Source organism: Dendrobates tinctorius, unplaced genomic scaffold (genome assembly GCF_039654945.1).
Source record: "Dendrobates tinctorius isolate UK_male_01 unplaced genomic scaffold, ASM3965494v1 ptg000075l, whole genome shotgun sequence".
Lineage (NCBI taxonomy): Eukaryota > Metazoa > Chordata > Amphibia > Anura > Dendrobatidae > Dendrobates > Dendrobates tinctorius.
In genome coordinates this window covers 8497585-8514983 of record NW_027361743.1, presented here as the reverse complement: position 1 = coordinate 8514983, position 17399 = coordinate 8497585, and the positions used below count along the sequence as shown (strand labels likewise).

Below are 17399 nucleotides of genomic sequence, written 5' to 3'. Positions count from 1 at the left end.
TGACTGACTAAATACTTTTTTGCCCCACTGTATATATATATATATATATATATATATTTACCTGCAGTAACCACCGATCCACCAAACCGCTGCACGACCAGCTCTACCCTCGCCTACTGTATCCTCACCCATCCCTTGTAGATTGTGAGCCCTCGCGGGCAGGGTTCCCTCTCCTCCTGGACCAGTCGTGTATTGTATACCCCTCCTCACATGTAAAGCGCCATGGAATAAATGGCGCTATAATAATAATAAATAATAATATTTTGATGCAAAAGTTTTGGCACCCTTGGAGATTTGTGTGTTGAGATAACTTTGACCAAGGTGTCAGCCCTTAACCTGTTAGGATAATGGCTTGTTCACTGTCATCGTTAGGAAAGGCCAGGTGCTACCTAGCACTCTGAAAATGAAAATGGTGGAGGCTCACAAGGCAGGAGAAGGCTATAAGAAGAAAGCAAAGTGTTTATTAGAAAAATGCATTAAAAGGTTGTAGATAAAATAAAAAGGGAATCCAAAAGCATATTCATAAATAATGCGTTTTGAACTGTAACAAGTCCTTACTCATAGGTAGATGGTCCTTACTCAGAGGTGCAAGTAAGGACTTGCTACAGTCTGAAATGCGTAAGTTGTGAATATGCTTTTATGATTCCCTTTTTATTTTATTTACAGCCTTTAAATGGATCTTTTTTAATAAATTGGATTTCTAACATATTCTTCATTGTTGGATTCTATGTTTCATTGCCCTACTCGAGGATACCAACCTCGAGGAATCCAAGCACCTACAATCAAGAATCTTGCCAGTTTTTCTTTCGATGCTGTGGTGTGTGGTCCGCTGATGTCTTGTTTTTTTTTTTTTTCATTTTTATGCCAGATGAGAGGTAGCTCTGATCTCAGAAGTCTAAGGCCTCATTCACACTTCAGTATTTAGCATCAGCGTTTGTATGCCAAAACCAGGATTGGAGACCTATGCTGATTGTTTCTTTATTTTCTCTGCACTTGTTTCTTCTCTTAGAGCAACTCTGGCGATGACAATGGAACTTCCAGGGATGGCAATAATGGCAGGAGCGATGGAGCAAGCAGCACCGTGTGTATGTATGCCCCTGGTATTACTGCAGTTTTATTCTTTGCATGAAAATTACCGTATATTCTCGAGTATAAGCCGACCCGAGTATTAGCCGAGGCACCTAATTTTACCACAAAAAAATTGGAAAATTTGTTGACTCGAGTAGAAACCGGGAATGCATTGTCCCCTCAACTCCATCTTGGTATGCACTGCCTGCTCATCCTTATCCTTGTATGCATGGCCCCCTCATCCCTATCATGGTTTCACTATATATGAAAAAAATATATATATAGATATCGACCCAGCGAGGGGGACTGGCCAGCAGACGGCGCCACACACAACGGGATGGTAAAGGGGGAGGAAGGCCCTACCGATATGGAATTGAGAAATGGTCACCTCCTGCTCAGACCTGAGCCTGACCCTACACTACCCTAACGCCCTAAGTGGGTCCTTCCCCCACCGCCATCAGGAACCTCATCCCTCGCTGTCACCTCACACTGCCCTAGCTAGTGCACTGGCCAGCAAGGGCGCTGGCTTCACCACTGCAGACAATACAACACACGAGTCAGTGAAAAACACGAGACTGATGGGGTAGTAACACAACTTAGCTTTAAATTCCTCTGCTGTAAAGCACCGCACAGTAGAATAAAGGCACCAGGATCACAAACTCACGAAACCAGCTGGCGCACCACAGCAGCCGGCGAGCTCCTTACTCCAGGCTTGGTCAATGTAGATTGCTCTATCAACGACAGTCAGCTGATGCATCAGGTGACCATTTAAAGGATTGTGGGAGTGGTGACCACCTGCATCAGCTGACCAAGCAACTCTGCAGATATAACACGCTGCCAGCAAGGAAAACTGACATTAACCCATGCTGGCCTGAAAGCAAAAAAGCTACATTTAAATAATAGTAGAACCAGAGCTACCACACATCCAAAAATGGATCGTGACACCTGGTATGCACTGCCTCCTCATCCCCATCCTGGTATGCATGGCCTCATCCCTATCCTGGTATGAATGGCTCCTCATACCTATCCTGGTACGTATGACCCCCTCATCCCTATCCTGGTATGCGTGGCTCCTCATCCCTATACTGGTATGCATGGTCCCCTCACCCGGTATGCATGGCTTCTCATCCTGGTCTGCATGGCTCCTCATCCCTATCCTGGTCTGCATGGCTCCTAAACCCTATTCTGGTATGCATGGCTCCTCATCCCTATCCTGGTCTGCATGGCCCCCTCACCCCTATCCTGGTCTGCATGGCTCCTCATCCCTATCCTGGTATGCATGGCTCCTCATCCCTATTCTGGTATGCATGGCTCCTCATCCCTATCCTAGTATGCATAGCTCCCCATCCTTATCCTGGTATGCATGACCTCCTCATCCCCATCCTGATAAGCATGGCCCCCTTACCCCTATCCTAGTATGCATTGTCCCCTCATCCCCATCCTGGTATGCATGGCCCTCTCATCCCTACCCTATGCATTGTCCCCTCATCCTCATCCTGGTATGCATGGCTCCTCATCCTTACCCTGGTCTACATGGTTCCTCATCCTTATCCTGGTCTGCATGGCTCCTCATCCTTATCCTGGTCTGCATGGCTCCTCATCTGTATCCTGGTCTGCATGGCTCCTCATCCTTATCCTGGCATGCATGGCTCCTCATCCCTATCCTTGTCTGCATGGCTCCTCATCCCTATCCTATGCATTGTCCCCTCATCCTCATCCTGGTATGCATGGCTCCTCATCCTTATCCTGGTCTGCATGGCTCCTCATCCTTATCCTGGTCTGCATGGCTCCTCATCCTTACCCTGGTCTACATGGTTCCTCATCCTTATCCTGGTCTGCATGGCTCCTCATCCTTATCCTTGTCTGCATGGCTCCTCATCCTTATCCTTGTCTGCATGGCCCCTCATCCTTATCCTGGCATGCATGGCTCCTCATCCCTATCCTTGTCTGCATGGCTCCTCATCCCTATCCTTGTCTGCATGGCTCCTTATCACTATCCTGGTCTCCATGGCTTCTTATCTCTATCTTGGTCTGCATGGCTCTTCATCCCTATCCTGGTCTGCATGGCTCCTCATCCCTATCCTGGTCTGCATGGCTCCTTATCCCTATCCTGGTCTGCATGGCTTCTTATCTCTATCCTGGTCTGCATGGCTCCTCATCCCTATCCTGGTATGCATTGCCCCCAACAGAAAAACAGTGAATATTCATTTCTCTTTAGCAGCGGCAACAGGCTTTAGCCACAGCAGCCAGCTCCTGCCTGCTGTGACCCGCTGCTCTGCCACTGCCGCTCCACCTCCTTCTTCTGGGACCCTCACTCGAGTATAAGCTGAGGGGAGATTTTTCAGCACAAAAAATGTGCTGAAAAACATTGCTTATACTCGAATATATACTGTAGTTCCAAAAAACATATGAATTTGCCATTATTATGTTTTGGACCACATTACTGGAGGGAGAACTTCTAAGGCCATTCATTGTGTGTGACTCCAGAATAACAACTTTAAAGGGATTCATTAATGACCCACTCTTAGGATATACTAGTATTATCAAATCGGTAAGTGCCCCACATTGGCATTTCAATTGTCTCATCTTGTTAGGCAGATCCATGATGACCGGCTGAGTCGTTATGTAGCACGGATCGATTACGTTGGTGCTGCGGGTTGATACAGATTTTTTCACGTATGAGAATAACGGTCTAATTTCATCAGTGATTTTGTTCAGAGTTTCATCAAATTTTCATAAAGAGTGTTATCCGAGTTTGGTCCTAGGTTCCTCTGTTTTTCTCAGATGAGAAGAAAAAAAACAAGTTTCTCTACCTTCTATCTATCGGTCCATGAAAAACAGCACACATGTCATCCAAGCGCTGTCGGATTTTATATAAACTTACTAATTTTGATCTGACACTCGGTCAACATTTGACAGGCTTCTGCGATTGTGCTTGCTCTGCAAATAAAATGCCCAATAGACTATACTAGGTACTAGCTCTATCTGTGAAAAACATTACATGAAAAAACGATGTTTGAACAAGCCCTAATGCGTCTTTCACACTTCAGTCTTTTGACATCAGTCGAAATCCGCCCTTTTTGGAAAAAAACTGATGCGTCGGGTTTTTTTTTAGCGGAATCCGTTTTTTTCTCATAGACTTGCATTAGCGACGGATGGCCGTCTGTTTCATCCGTCATTTCACGGATCCGTCGGAATTTCAGCGTCCGTCGTCTGGATACAACGGACATAGTAAAGTTTTTAGTCTGCGTCGAAAAGACGGACATTGACGGATCCGTTACCGTCCTTCGTCTGCTAGAATGGACGCCGTCCGTCACATGACGGAATCCAGTGACAGATTCTGTTTTTTTAAACTGAGCATGCCCGGAAGAATTTCCATTCATTTAATTTAACCCCAAAAGTCAGTCTCTCTCTCTCAATCCTAATCCTTTAAATTCCAAAAGCTGCAGCTTCAATGAATCCGGTGCACCAGTTTTTTGCCAATCTTCACTGGATCCGTTTTTTCACACTTTGACGGATGGACTGACGCCAAAAGACTGAAGTGTGAAAGAGGCCTAAGAGGTATTAGAGAGTAGATGCAGTGCTGCGTTTGTAAGAGTCCAAAAATGCAGAGCTGACAAAGTGAAACGGCAGAGAATGTCACGAGGTTGAAGACTAAGTTCAGTGCGTGAGTGCCAACTACCTGAATACTCAGGCGGCTTCCGGCAGAATTGGCTTATGAGGCCTGGGAGAGTGATGTCAGAGCCAATCAGAGGAAAAGAGCCAATGGATGGGGCAGATCGCAGCACCCACTAGGTGAGTAACAACTGGACAGGGGACAGAGCTGTGCTGTTCCTGCTCTGTATACATCCAGCGGGCGTTACATGCAGCTGAGTAGTGGTTGTACCGGGTGTCAGAGCCACAGCAATCTGATATTGATGAAGTGTCCTGAAAACGGGTCGTCAGTATCAACGTCCTGGACATTGCCTTTTGTATAAGTCTCATCAATCCAGACAGTAAGTTTGAGAAAATTGTGGAACTTTTCATTATTTTAAAAATATATATATCTGTTTCTGAAAGTAGAATAGTCTTTTATCCCCTTCCCGCTTCTGCCAGTTTTCGTTTTTGCTCTTTCTTTTTTTTTTCCTTCTTTACCTTTAAATGCCATAACAATTTTTGGGGGGAAAATAGAAAAGATCCTGTATGTAAATGGGCCCTGCTAAATCCCATTACACAACTCATGAACGCTTCTCCTCAGCCAATTTCCATTTTTTTTTCGCTTTCTTTTTTCCTCCCCTTCAAAGACATTACTTTTACTTTTCCATTTACACAGCCGTACGAGACTGTGAAGACTTGTGTTTTTTTGTTTTTTTTTGCAGGACGAATTATGGTTTTGAATTACAACATTCATTTTACCATGTAATGTCCTGAAAAACAGTAAAAAAAAATACAAATATGATGAATTGGTGAAATAACTAACAAAACACAATTCCGCAATTGTTTTTTGCTTTTAATTTTTATTATGGTGTTCATTAAAAATGACCTGGAAACCTGATTCTCCAGGTCAGTACAATTAGGGTGATCCCATACTTGTAGTTTTTAATTTAATTTTATAAAATTTTCAAACTTTATAACATCGAAAAATCTTGTTTGTGCCGCCATCTTTTCAGACCCATAACTTTTTTTTAACATTTTTCCTTCGATTGAGCCATGTGATGGTGAGTTACAGTTTTTATTGCTACTATTTTGGGTTACATATGACATTTAATTGTTATTTTAATGGATTTTTTTTTGTGGGGAAGCGATCGAAAAATAACAGTTTGAATAAATGTGTTAAATTATTTAATATGTTCATAGAATGGACTTTTATGGGCTCAGCATTACTGAATACGCTCTTTATAAAAACATTTTTTACCTATTTTTAGACCCCCTTAGGGGCAGTAATTTGATCTCTTGTATTAAAAAACGCTAGCATATATCAGGTATAACAATCTCCCATGAAGATCAGCCTCCTAAGCCAGCAACATACACCCCCCTGCACCAAAATAACATATGGAAGGGCTTTTCATGTCTAAGATGGAACTAGCGCCCACCGGCGGCAGGGCTACCCAAGCAGGGGAGCACAGCCAAGCTGCGCTGTTTCCAAAAACGCCATAGAATTGAATGGGAGTTATGGAGATTACGTAGCGGAGCTCCTATAAGTGTTTCTGTTCACTGACAGTAAGCAGTGATCTTGAAAATTGCAACCATAGTGCATTCACAAAGTTGAGTTATAGAATTAATAAAACGGAAAAATAATTTACATTAAAGGGGTATAGATCCCGGTCTCACATCTCTGACCCGTGCAGAATGGGGGTCCCTTGGCGCAGTGTCCCAATTGGTGAGGGGACTTCTGACCAACACATCCAGACGGAGAATAAGTTGAGGGGTGGCGTACATGTTCGTGGTTGTCTTCCTTCACTTCTACGGGAGTCAAAAAATCTACCGAGCAACTGCTGAATGAGCCCTAAGGTCGGAGTCACACACAACGACAAAAAAATCGGTCCGATTCTTACGGACCAAAATCGCACAAATGTTTCATGAACAGTGATCCGTCTGTCATCCGATTTTCCTGCGTTGATGCGATTTTAATCGCATCTAAGCATCCGTTTGACATCCGTCTGCCGATATTTTGTCGGAGGCTACCAAAATGGAGAAATAACAGTTTTTAGGCCTGAAACTAATTTAAATCATCATCCAGGACTATATTTATTGGCTCTACAACAGGTGGGAGCCTCCTAACTTTGCAATAGAGTCTGTGCTTGGATTTGGTTAGGTCTGCTTTGTGCTAAACATGACAGACAGGCTGACTTTTTACACCACTGAGCGTGTTCTTTTCAATTGGGTTATATCCCGACGTTTGGTGAGCCATACCCTGGATTGTAGGTCCGTGGAGACGTTCTTCCTGGGTTTTTTTTACTGGTGCCAGTGAAATTTGCATGCCAAAGCTTCCTGCCAATGCCTGATGCTATTTCCTGTCACCTGGAGAAGTCTTGCGATTTTATCGCAAGTCACACGTGTGGTCCGTTTTTAATCCGAATTTTAATCGCACTCATAGACTTGCATTGGCGAGTCCGATCCGAAAATGCATGCTGCGATTGTCTCGGCCCGACGAGAAGATCCAATAAAAAATCGGATGATGGGAGCTACACCATAGATTAACAATGGTACGATTGCAATGCGATTTTTTTTTTTTTTTTTAATCGCATTGCATTCGTCCTATTCTCTCGCTAGAAATCCTAGAAATTTTGCTGCTGACCGACACATCCAGACGGAAAATGACTTGAGAGGTTGCATGCATGTATGCGATCGGCTCCCTTCAGTTCTATGGGAGTCAAAAAAAACTTCCGAGCAACTGAATGAGCTCTAAGAGGTATGGGAAATTGATGTGGCTGAGTACGGTATGTCACGAGGTTCAAGACTAAGTAGTAGTGCGTGGGTGCCAACTACCTGAATACTCAGGCGGCTTCCAGGGAGGGTGATGTCAAAGCCAATCTGAGGAATTAGCTGCTGACCGACATATCCAGACAGAGAATGAGTTGAGAGGTGGCGTGCATGTACGTGGTTGTCTACCTTCACTTCTGTGGGAGTCAGAAATGTACCGAACAATTGATGGACCCCCTCCCCAGACTTGCAGTGGGACCCGGTCTTATCTGCCATTTATAGCACGAATATAAAAAATGTGAATATCCCCTTAAGCCTATTTAAAGATTCTGGAAAATATTAGAAGCTGTATTGCTAAGATGACAATGAGCCACAGCCCATAGCAGCCAGATACCGCATTCATTAGTGATTTGTGCTAGATCTGTCAGGACCATCCGTCGGATATATATTACTTAAGTGTAATAGTCAATAGCAGCCAGAGATGTTCTTCGTTAAATTCTCATATATAAGGAGATTTCTAGACTGTAACTGTAGTTAAGGCTGGTGTGCCGGAGTCTGCTTGCGTCATGTACAGTGTATTATGGGGTGGACTAAGGTCACCTATATCCTGGACAGCCCCTTGAAGAGTTGCAAGTTTTTACTACAATAAAACAGCTGTAGACAGTTTCTACCCAAACAATGTACATTGAAATATACAGGGGCAAAACTTGTGTACGAATAAAAGTTCAAGGTTTAGTTTTATGGCAACAGTCGCATTAGTCGAGTTGCAACATGACACATTTAACAATCATTATGCGCCTTGTCACGTTGTGGCATTTTTCTCTTCATGTCTTGTAACTGTGTAAAACTAGTCTTTAAAGAGTAACTACATTTTCTTTTTAATTACCCTTAATTGAAAAGTTATGATTTTTTTTGTAATATGCTTCATTACTTTCTTTTGTTTCCTTCTCTTCCAAACTGCTGGATTCAGTACTGTTTCAGTGCCTAGTTGGACTCTTTTTGAAGCTGCTTTTATCTGCTGCTCAGCAAGAAATGTACAGTGTACTCATATAATGTGTATGGGAATGACCCTGTCTGAGTAGGGGGTAGGGAGCGGAGAGGCTCAGACAGTAAAATTCCCATATGTTTTTATATAGTGTATGGATCTTGCTGAGCAGCAGTTGAAAACGGCTTCTAAAGAAATATGAAATGGCCATTGAAATAGCACTTGCAGTATGGTGTTTGGAAGGGAAGGAAGCAAAATAAGGTAATGGATTACACTTGAAATTGCAGCATCAAGAAGTATTGGAATTATGGAAATCACAGGATGGATAGACATGTTAACTACTTCTTGACTGCCCATAGACAGTAAACTTCATGCTGTCCACACTTTACTCTGCAGTGACATTCTAAAACATCACTGCAGGATAAGCAGCGTGCAGGAGTATCAGGTTCCTGACAGCGCCGGTATGCAGCCTCCGCTGAGCAGGGACTCACCTGTACTGTAGGGCCCCGGGGACTGGAATAGCCGGAAAGTACAGATGCACAGGACCTGAACGCTAAAGCTTTAGCAAAACAGGCACAGGACCTACGGTCATGTGACTGCAAGGGGGCTGGGCTTAGCGTCCTGCTTTCAGAGATGGTAGAAAACTCAGAGTCGGGCAAAACGGAGGTTATACACAGTACGGGCAAACGAGGTACAGAATCGTGAGTCGGAGAATAGTCAGGCGTAGCAGAGGGTCACATACGAGACGGAGGCAGAAGTACCAGAGGGACGATCACAGAGAGGTCAGGACAAAGCCAGGGGTCATACACGGGACGGACACACAAGTACAAAATCAGAATCCAAGAGACGTAAACCGAGGCCAAACCAGATCATACACCAAACAATCGTACCAGGACAGGCGAGAGCACAAACGGAGCAGGGTCGGGCACACTCAAACTAGGAGTATAAACGACAGGGGAGGGTCCTCACCTGAAGCTATAAAGACCCTCCCCAGAAGGAGGCTCTACCAATTAACCCCTACACCGCCTGCCCAGCATTCAGAATACACCATGACAAGGAGATTGTGGAGCTGGCTGTCAGACACAGGCAGACTTCTCACAGAGAAGGTAAAAATGATTTATCTTGCTTGCCTTCCTGAAACAATGTGTATACAGATTAGAAATCTGACTGGCTCTGGCTTGAGTAAAGGGCCTTTCACACATAGCGAGATCGCTAGCGATATCGCTAAAGCGTCACCGATTTTGTGACGCAACAGCGATATCACTTTGTGTGATACGTACCTGTGACCGCCCCCCCGCTGGATATCGCTGATCGCGTTCGAATGGCCTGGGCCATTTTTTCCTCGTTGGCGTCCCGCTGGCGCCGACTAGCGACGCAGTCGGAAGTCATCATCGCTGCGGTGTGACAGGTAACAGCTACCGCCGACGGATCGGTTATCGCTGCTGCGTCGCTGGTGAGATCTGCCTGTTTGGCAGCTCACTAGCGACCATTTAGCGATGCACCAGCGATCCTGACCAGGTCGTATCGTTGTCGGGATCGCTGGTGCATCGCTAAATGTAACGGGACCCTTACTGATATATGCAAATCTTATCAAGCCTCCAATCCGATTTAAACCTCTTTATCTTTTCTCTTGGGAAACGGAACTAAAAATTTCCTTAACCCCTCAAGATGTCCAAAGAATCCTTTCTAACTCACATGGTTTCTCTAGATGTGTTCTATTACAGGAGAATGCCTTTAAAATCCACTCTCGGTGATATAGAACCCCGGAACAGCTGTTTCGTCTAGGTTTGAGTGAGACACTGCTATGTTGGAGATGCTCTAATGCAGTAGACTCCTTAGCATGTATTTTTTGGCATTGCCCAGAAATATCAAAATTTTGGTCAGATATGAACACCTATCTCCATCGCTTGGGTTTAACAAAACAGAACTTATCTCAACAAGAAATTTTACTCTCATTCCCCTCTAAAACCTATGCCCCAAAGAAAACTGATTTAACCCTTCTTTTGCTGGCTGCAGCGAAACATCTGATTTCAACACACTGGAGGCAGACATCCTCTCCTACGTTGAGCGAATGGATCGCTAAGGTCCACGATATACATAGACTAGAGGAATTAACTAGCTGGCCGAGCCGCACACGTGAAGTCTCTCAACATCTGGCTCCCCTGGACCAAATATTCACACACCCGTATGTAGGGATCTCTTGCATGGCCCGTCTCCCCGCGTTTACCTCTGAAGACTCATAGCATATCTTGCTCTTGGGACTTCAATAAGGACCCCCCTACCCCTATCCCTATCCCTTTGCACACGCCATCAGTATCAGTAGCCCCTATTAATTCTAACTAATTATTTTCTTTGCATTTATTATGTCATCACTTGTTAGCTGACACTCTATCTTAAATGGTCCTACTGTCACACCTTTAAAAAAAAAAAAAAAAAAATCCCGGTCGGTTCCTAAAGGAACTACAGTACTGGATTAATGTCAAAATTTTTGCCTGAACCTGTTACTTGTTGATGTTATCTAACTGGTTTTGACTTACACTTTGCAATTTCTTGCCAGCTGAGACTTCTAAGCCTTCTTTGTAACAGTTTTATATGCTCTCAATGGAAGTCTTCAATTTCCCATTGTATAAGAGTTGCAATGGTTTGTACTATTGTTTTTGAAAACTAAATAAAGAATTACAACAAAAAAAAAGAAATCACTTACTGTGCTTCTTTCTCCGGACCCAGTGATCATGTGATGTCTGGGTGTAGGAAGGGAGGAGGAGTTGCTGAGTCCTATGAGACTTGGGCAGCTCTGCAGTACAGGCAGGAAGCTGCTAATATACCAGCCCCAGTTACAATGAACATCAGCAATAAAAAGAATCTATTAATAAATATAAATGCCCCACAATATAAATATTAAGCCCCAAAAATTGTTTGAATATCCAAATTATAAATTTACACCTTTAGTATGAAGGTAAAGTGCTTCTGATCAGTGCAGGAGCAGAGAAATCAGGCGCTGCAGTCTTCTTGCTCCTCTCTGTCGCACTAAACCCATGACAGATACCCAATAATTGGTCTGGAGACTACGTGGGCAACACCATAAGTTTTTTTTCATTTGTGTTTTTAATTAGTCCCTTTTAGGGGACTTGAAGTTGCAGTAAAGTATATTGTGAAATTCGTTGATCTCTTATGGGAGATCCCACATGGCAGACTTTGGGGTCTTCAGAAGGCCCACATGAGAAGATTAATACTAATAAAGAACTGTTATAGTTGGTGCCCCTATTGAAAATTTTGCTTCGGGTCCCACTAGCTTAAAATTTTGTTTCTGCGTGCAGTCGTGCATTTTGGGGGCAGCATGGTGTCTCAGTTGTTAACACTGATTCTTTGCAGTACTGGAGTCCTGATCTCACCAAGGACAACATCTACAAGGAGTTTCTATGTTCTCCATGTATGCGTAGGTTTCCTTCGGTTTCATCTCACACCCCAAATTCATACTGATAGGCAATTTAGGTTGTGAGTCCCAATGGGGACAGTGATGGTGATGTCTGTAAAGCGCTCCTGAATAAGCGAGTTATATAAATATGACCCTACTGACTCAATTTCCTTTGCTAGGACTGATCACCAATAACTGTATCCAGGTACGTTATGGTTCTCCTTGTGTATTATTTATACTCGGTGTCAGAAGAGAGATATACCAGGGGAGCAGAGCCAGCAATCTTCCACTTTAGATGTAATCAGTTTGTAGTTTTGTGACATGAGTTATCTATTGAAGCTGTCAAGATCTTCACTCTGAGACGGATGACGGACGTGTTTTTTTGATGTTCTCGTGTCATTTGGAGACTCAAAGTGAAGAGGGAACGGCTTTTTGAAAGCACATAAAATACTCGATGGTCCGAGCCTTCATAAGAGGAGGATGTGCACTTGGTTTAGCATGCAGAACAATATATAAAGGAATAAGAAGTCATGTTATGAAAAGTAGCTAAACGTGCCAAATGCAGTGTGCCATACACGGGGAAAGGAACAAAGGGCCACAGCTGTACTTCTTGTCTATATGTCACTCATCGGCTCCCTTGGACGAAGACCGAGCAGGATCACGCCAAGACGAGCGCCCCTTCTTTACTGCGCAGTGACAGGTCTGCAGGATACGATTTGAGAAGAATACAACACATCTGCTATTAACAATTAGGGAAAGCGTTGACTGCAGAGCAGGTGGTTCAGGTGGGCTTTATGCAATCTCTGTGGTGTGTGAAGAATTGGATTTATCAGAAGTCGGCGCTTTTCAACCTTTCAGAAAATACGCAGATTTATAGAAAATGCAATAAAACACCTGTCAATATAAAAGAGCACTTTGCATCCTTTTGATACCGATGTAACTGTGAAGCTCACCTTGTGAAGTAGACCCCGGGGGTGGGTGCAGCTGACGGAATAGCATGTGGGGAGCGAGGACTTGGCACACTCCGGAATCTTGGGAGCTGCAGGACAGATGAAATGGAAGTCAGCAGGGATGGAAAAAGGTTAGCACAGTGTGCACAGAAAGCGGAGTACACCACAGTAAAGTCTTGAATCTCAACCCCAAGTTACAAGTGTGTGTCGTAAAGGGCCTTAAATAGGATCATGAAGATCATGTAACTGAGCCACGCTTGGAGACCTGCTAAACCCGACATGGAGCACACCAGAGGGCAGTTGACCGATGTGAAGGAATCAGAGGTCGGGATGCCGGGAAAGGTGTGTAACAGTAACCCATCCTTATTGAGGTTTAAAGGACACACTTTGCCTCAGCAGGGGTCAAATAGATTACTGTAGATACTTTCAAAACTCCACTTCATCTTTGCTAGGCAGATATTTACTCCTTTGGCTCCAAATCGGCAATGCTGTATAGTGCAGTTCACACTTGCCTAGCTAACACCACATGGGAACCGCTTGAGCCCAAAAGGATGATCTTTGCATTCTCAGCATTTGCAGCTCTTTATCCAGTTCAGCCTCTTTATTTTCCTTTTCCATCAAGAAACCCTTCACAAAGCCTGGCGAGGCAAAACCAGTCAGTTAAGACACTTGGTAACTGATTTTTATTAATGTGCTGTTTTTAAGCAATTTTAGGAAAAATTGGTTGGGCAAGACATATGGAACTGATACCGTGTGTCTCGTTTGATCAGTTTCGCCTCCCCATGCTTTGTCATGGCCTCGAGGCAAAACTGGTTGGGCGAGAAACTTTGCAACTGATTTTTACTGATTTGCTATTATAACATCAGAGTGTTTGAGAAGATCTTAAAACGGGATCTATGTAGTGTACCCTTCATGGTCTAGGATAGCCGGCATAATCCTATGATAGTGAAGGAAGTGGCTTAGTGGGGTGAACAGATGCAGAGATCTCTCTCGAGATCAAGCAGCTCCATTGGGAGTATGAGTCAGGCCAGTCTGCGCTATTCAGCCATTGCAATTTGGCCCAAAGGACCAGAGTAGCATTTCCCTTCCCTTATATTGACAAAGTTGAATGGTGAGAGGATTGCAGTACAGTGTGGGACATTTTACTTAACATAGTAAGACCGAAAAAAGATATTAGTCCATCCAATTCAGCCTATAAAATTCTGTCAGAATAAATCCCAGATCTACGTCCTTCTAAAGAACCTAACAATAACTGTAAGATACAATATTGTTACGCTCCAGGAAGACATCCAGGCCTCTCTTGAACCCTTCGACTGAGTTCGCCATCACCATCTTCTCAAGCAAGGATTACCAGATTCTCACTGCCCTAACAGTAAAGAATCCTCTTCTATGTTGGTGGAAAACCTTCTCTCCTCCAGACGCAGAGAATGCCCCCTTGTGACCGTCACCTTCTTGGTATAAACAGATCCTCGGAGAGATATTTGTATTGTCCCCTTATATACGGTACTTTTACATGGTTATTAGATCGCCCCTCAGTCGTCTTTTTTCTAGACTAAATAATCCTAATTTTGCTCATCTCACTGGGTATTGTAGTTCCCCCATCCCCTTTATTTTGTTGCCCTCCTTTGTACTCGCTCTAGTTCCATTATATCCTTCCAGAGCACCGGTCCCCAAAACTGTACACAGTACTCCATGTGTGGTCTAACCAGAGATTGGTACAGAGGCAGTATAATGCTCTCATCATGTGTATCCAGACCTCTTTAGTGAGGCTTATCCATTGTAAGCTTAGCTTCACACTGCAAGATACTATATATAGGTTTTCTCTGCTCTATGTCCCGGCTGAAGATAGACCTACATACAGTATATATGTGAAATAAAGCCAAATAATAGCAAGATTACACTTCAACATTTATTTATTTTACTCACTTCTACAGCGCCATTAACCCCTTCCTGACATCAGACGTACTATCCCGTCCATGGGACCCGGGCCCCTATGCCCATGGACGGGATAGTACGTCTAGCGCGATCAGCGGCGCCCACGTGGTGAGCGCCGCTGATCGCGGCCGGGTGTCAGCTGATTATCACAGCTGACACCCGGCACTATGTGTCAGGGGCGGTCACGGACCGCCCCCGACACGTTAACCCCTTGCACACCGCGATCAAACATGATCGCGGTGTACCGGGAGTTAAAGGGAAGCATCGGCAGGGAGGGGGCTCCCTCCGTGCTTCCCTGAGCCCCCCACGGCAGCGCAATGTGCAGCGCTGCTGCGGGGGACTCCTTTCCTCCAGGCCCCCGGATCCAAGATGGCGACGGGGGCCTTCGGGGGCCTGGAGGAAGCTGGCTTCCTCAGTGCCTGCAAAGCGCAGGCATGAGGAAGCCTTGTGCACTGCCTGTGACAGATTGCTGATCTGTCACAGTGATCTGTGATGTGACAGATCAGCGATCTGTCACAGGACAGTGATGTCCCACCTGGGACTATGTAATAAAGTAAAAAAAAAATTAAAAAAAGTGTAAAAATAATTTAAAAAAAATCGCCAAATAAATTAGTAAAAAAAAAAAATTCCCCAATAAATTCATTTTTGAAAATAAAAAAAACCCAAAACAATAAAAGTACACATATTAGGTATCGCCGCGTCCGTAACGACCCGCCCTATAAAACTGTCCCATTAGTTAACCCCTTTAGCGAACCCCTAAAAAATTAAAAATAAAAAACGAAGCAAAAAATGATTTATTATCATACCGCCAAACAAAGTGTAATAACGCGCGATCAAAAAGACGCATATAAATATCCATGGTACCGCTGAAAACGTCATCTTGTCCCGCAAAAAACGAGCCACCACACAGCATCATCAGCGAAAAAATAAAAAAGTTATAGCTCGCAGAATAAAGCGATGCAAAAATAATTTTTATATAAAATAGTTTTCATTGCATAAAACCGACAAAACATAAAAAAACGACCTAAATGAGGTATCGCTGTAACCGTACTGACCCGAAGAATAAAACCGCTTTATCAATTTTACCGCACGCGGAACGGTGTAAACGCACTCCCCAAAAAGAAATTCATGAAACGCTGGTTTTTGTTCATTCTGCGTCCCAAAAATCGGAATAAAAAGCGGTCAAAAAATGTCACGGGCCCGAAAATGGTACCAATAAAAACGTCAACTCGTCCCGCAAAAAATAAGACCTCACATGACTCGGTGGGTCAAAATACGGAAAAATTATAGCTCTCAATATGTGGTGATGCAAAAACTATTTTTACAATAAAAAGCGTCTTTTAGCGTGCGACAGCTGCCAAAAATAAAAACCGCCATAAATAGTAAATCAAACCCCCCGTTATCACCCCCTTAGTTAGGGAAAAATAATAAAATTAAAAAAATGTATTTATTTCCATTTTTCCGTTAGGGCTAGGGTTAGGGCTAGGGTTAGGGTTAGGGCTAGGGTTAGGGCTTGGGTTAGGGCTGAGATTAGGGTTAGGGGTGTGTTGGGGTTCGGGTTGGAGTTAGAATTGGGGGTTTCCACTGTTTGGGCACATCAGGGGCTCTCCAAATGCAACATTGCGTCTGATCTCAATTCCAGCCAATTCTGAGTTGAAAAAGTCATATGGTGCTCCTTCCCTTCCAAGCTCTGCCATGCGCCCAAACAGTGTTTTACCCCCACATGTAGGGTATCAGCCTACTCAGGACAAATTGCAAAACAATTTTTGGGGTCCAATTTCTCCTGTTACCCTTAGGAAAATAAAAAATTGGGGGCAAAAATATCATTTTTGTGGAAAAAAATGATTTTTTTTATTTTCACGTCCGAGCGTTATAAACTTCTGTGAAGCACTTGGGGGTTCAAAGTGCTCACCACACATCTAGATAAGTTCCGTGGGGGGGTCTAGTGTCCAAAATGGGGTCACCTGTTGGGAGTTTCAATAGTTTAGGTACATCAGGGGCTCTCCAAACGCACATGACACCCGCAGACCATTCCATCAAAGTCTGCATTCCAAAATGGCACTGCTTCCCTTCCGAGCCCCGACGTGTGTCCATACAGTAGTTTTCTCCCACATATGGGGTGTCAGCGTACTCAGGACAAATTGGACAACAACTTTTGGGGTTCAATTTCTCCTGTTACCCTTGGGAAAATAAAAAAATTGGGGACTAATTGATCATGTTTGTTGAAAAAATACGATTTTTTTATTTTCATGCCCTGGCATTATAAACTTCTGTGAAGCCCTTGGGGGTTCAAAGTGCTCACCACACATCTAGATAAGTTCCTTAGGGGTTCTCATTTCCAAAATGGGATCATTTATGGGTGTTTCCACTGTTTAGGTACATTAGGGGCTCTCCAAAGGCAACATGACACCCGCAGACCATTCCATCAAAGTCTGCATTCCAAAACGTCACTACTTCCCTTCCGAGCCCTGACGTGTGTCCATACAGTAGTTTTCTCCCACATATGGGGTGTCAGCGTACTCAGGACAAATTGGACAACAACTTTTGGGGTTCAATTTCTCCTGTTACCCTTGGGAAAATAAAAAAATTGGGGACTAATTGATCATGTTTGTGGAAAAAATACAATTTTTTTATTTTCATGCCC

The 17399-nt window shown here is 43.9% G+C and overlaps 1 protein-coding gene across 1 annotated transcript in view; it reads left to right on the top strand.

The window, feature by feature from the left end:
* PIWIL4 (piwi like RNA-mediated gene silencing 4) overlaps nucleotides 1-17399 on the top strand; it is a 275269-nt gene that overhangs the window by 35177 nt on the left and 222693 nt on the right. The window contains exon 3 of the mRNA XM_073582971.1: nucleotides 1010-1085. Coding sequence (XP_073439072.1) covers nucleotides 1010-1085 — 76 coding nt within the window. The remainder of the gene's footprint in view (nucleotides 1-1009; nucleotides 1086-17399) is intronic.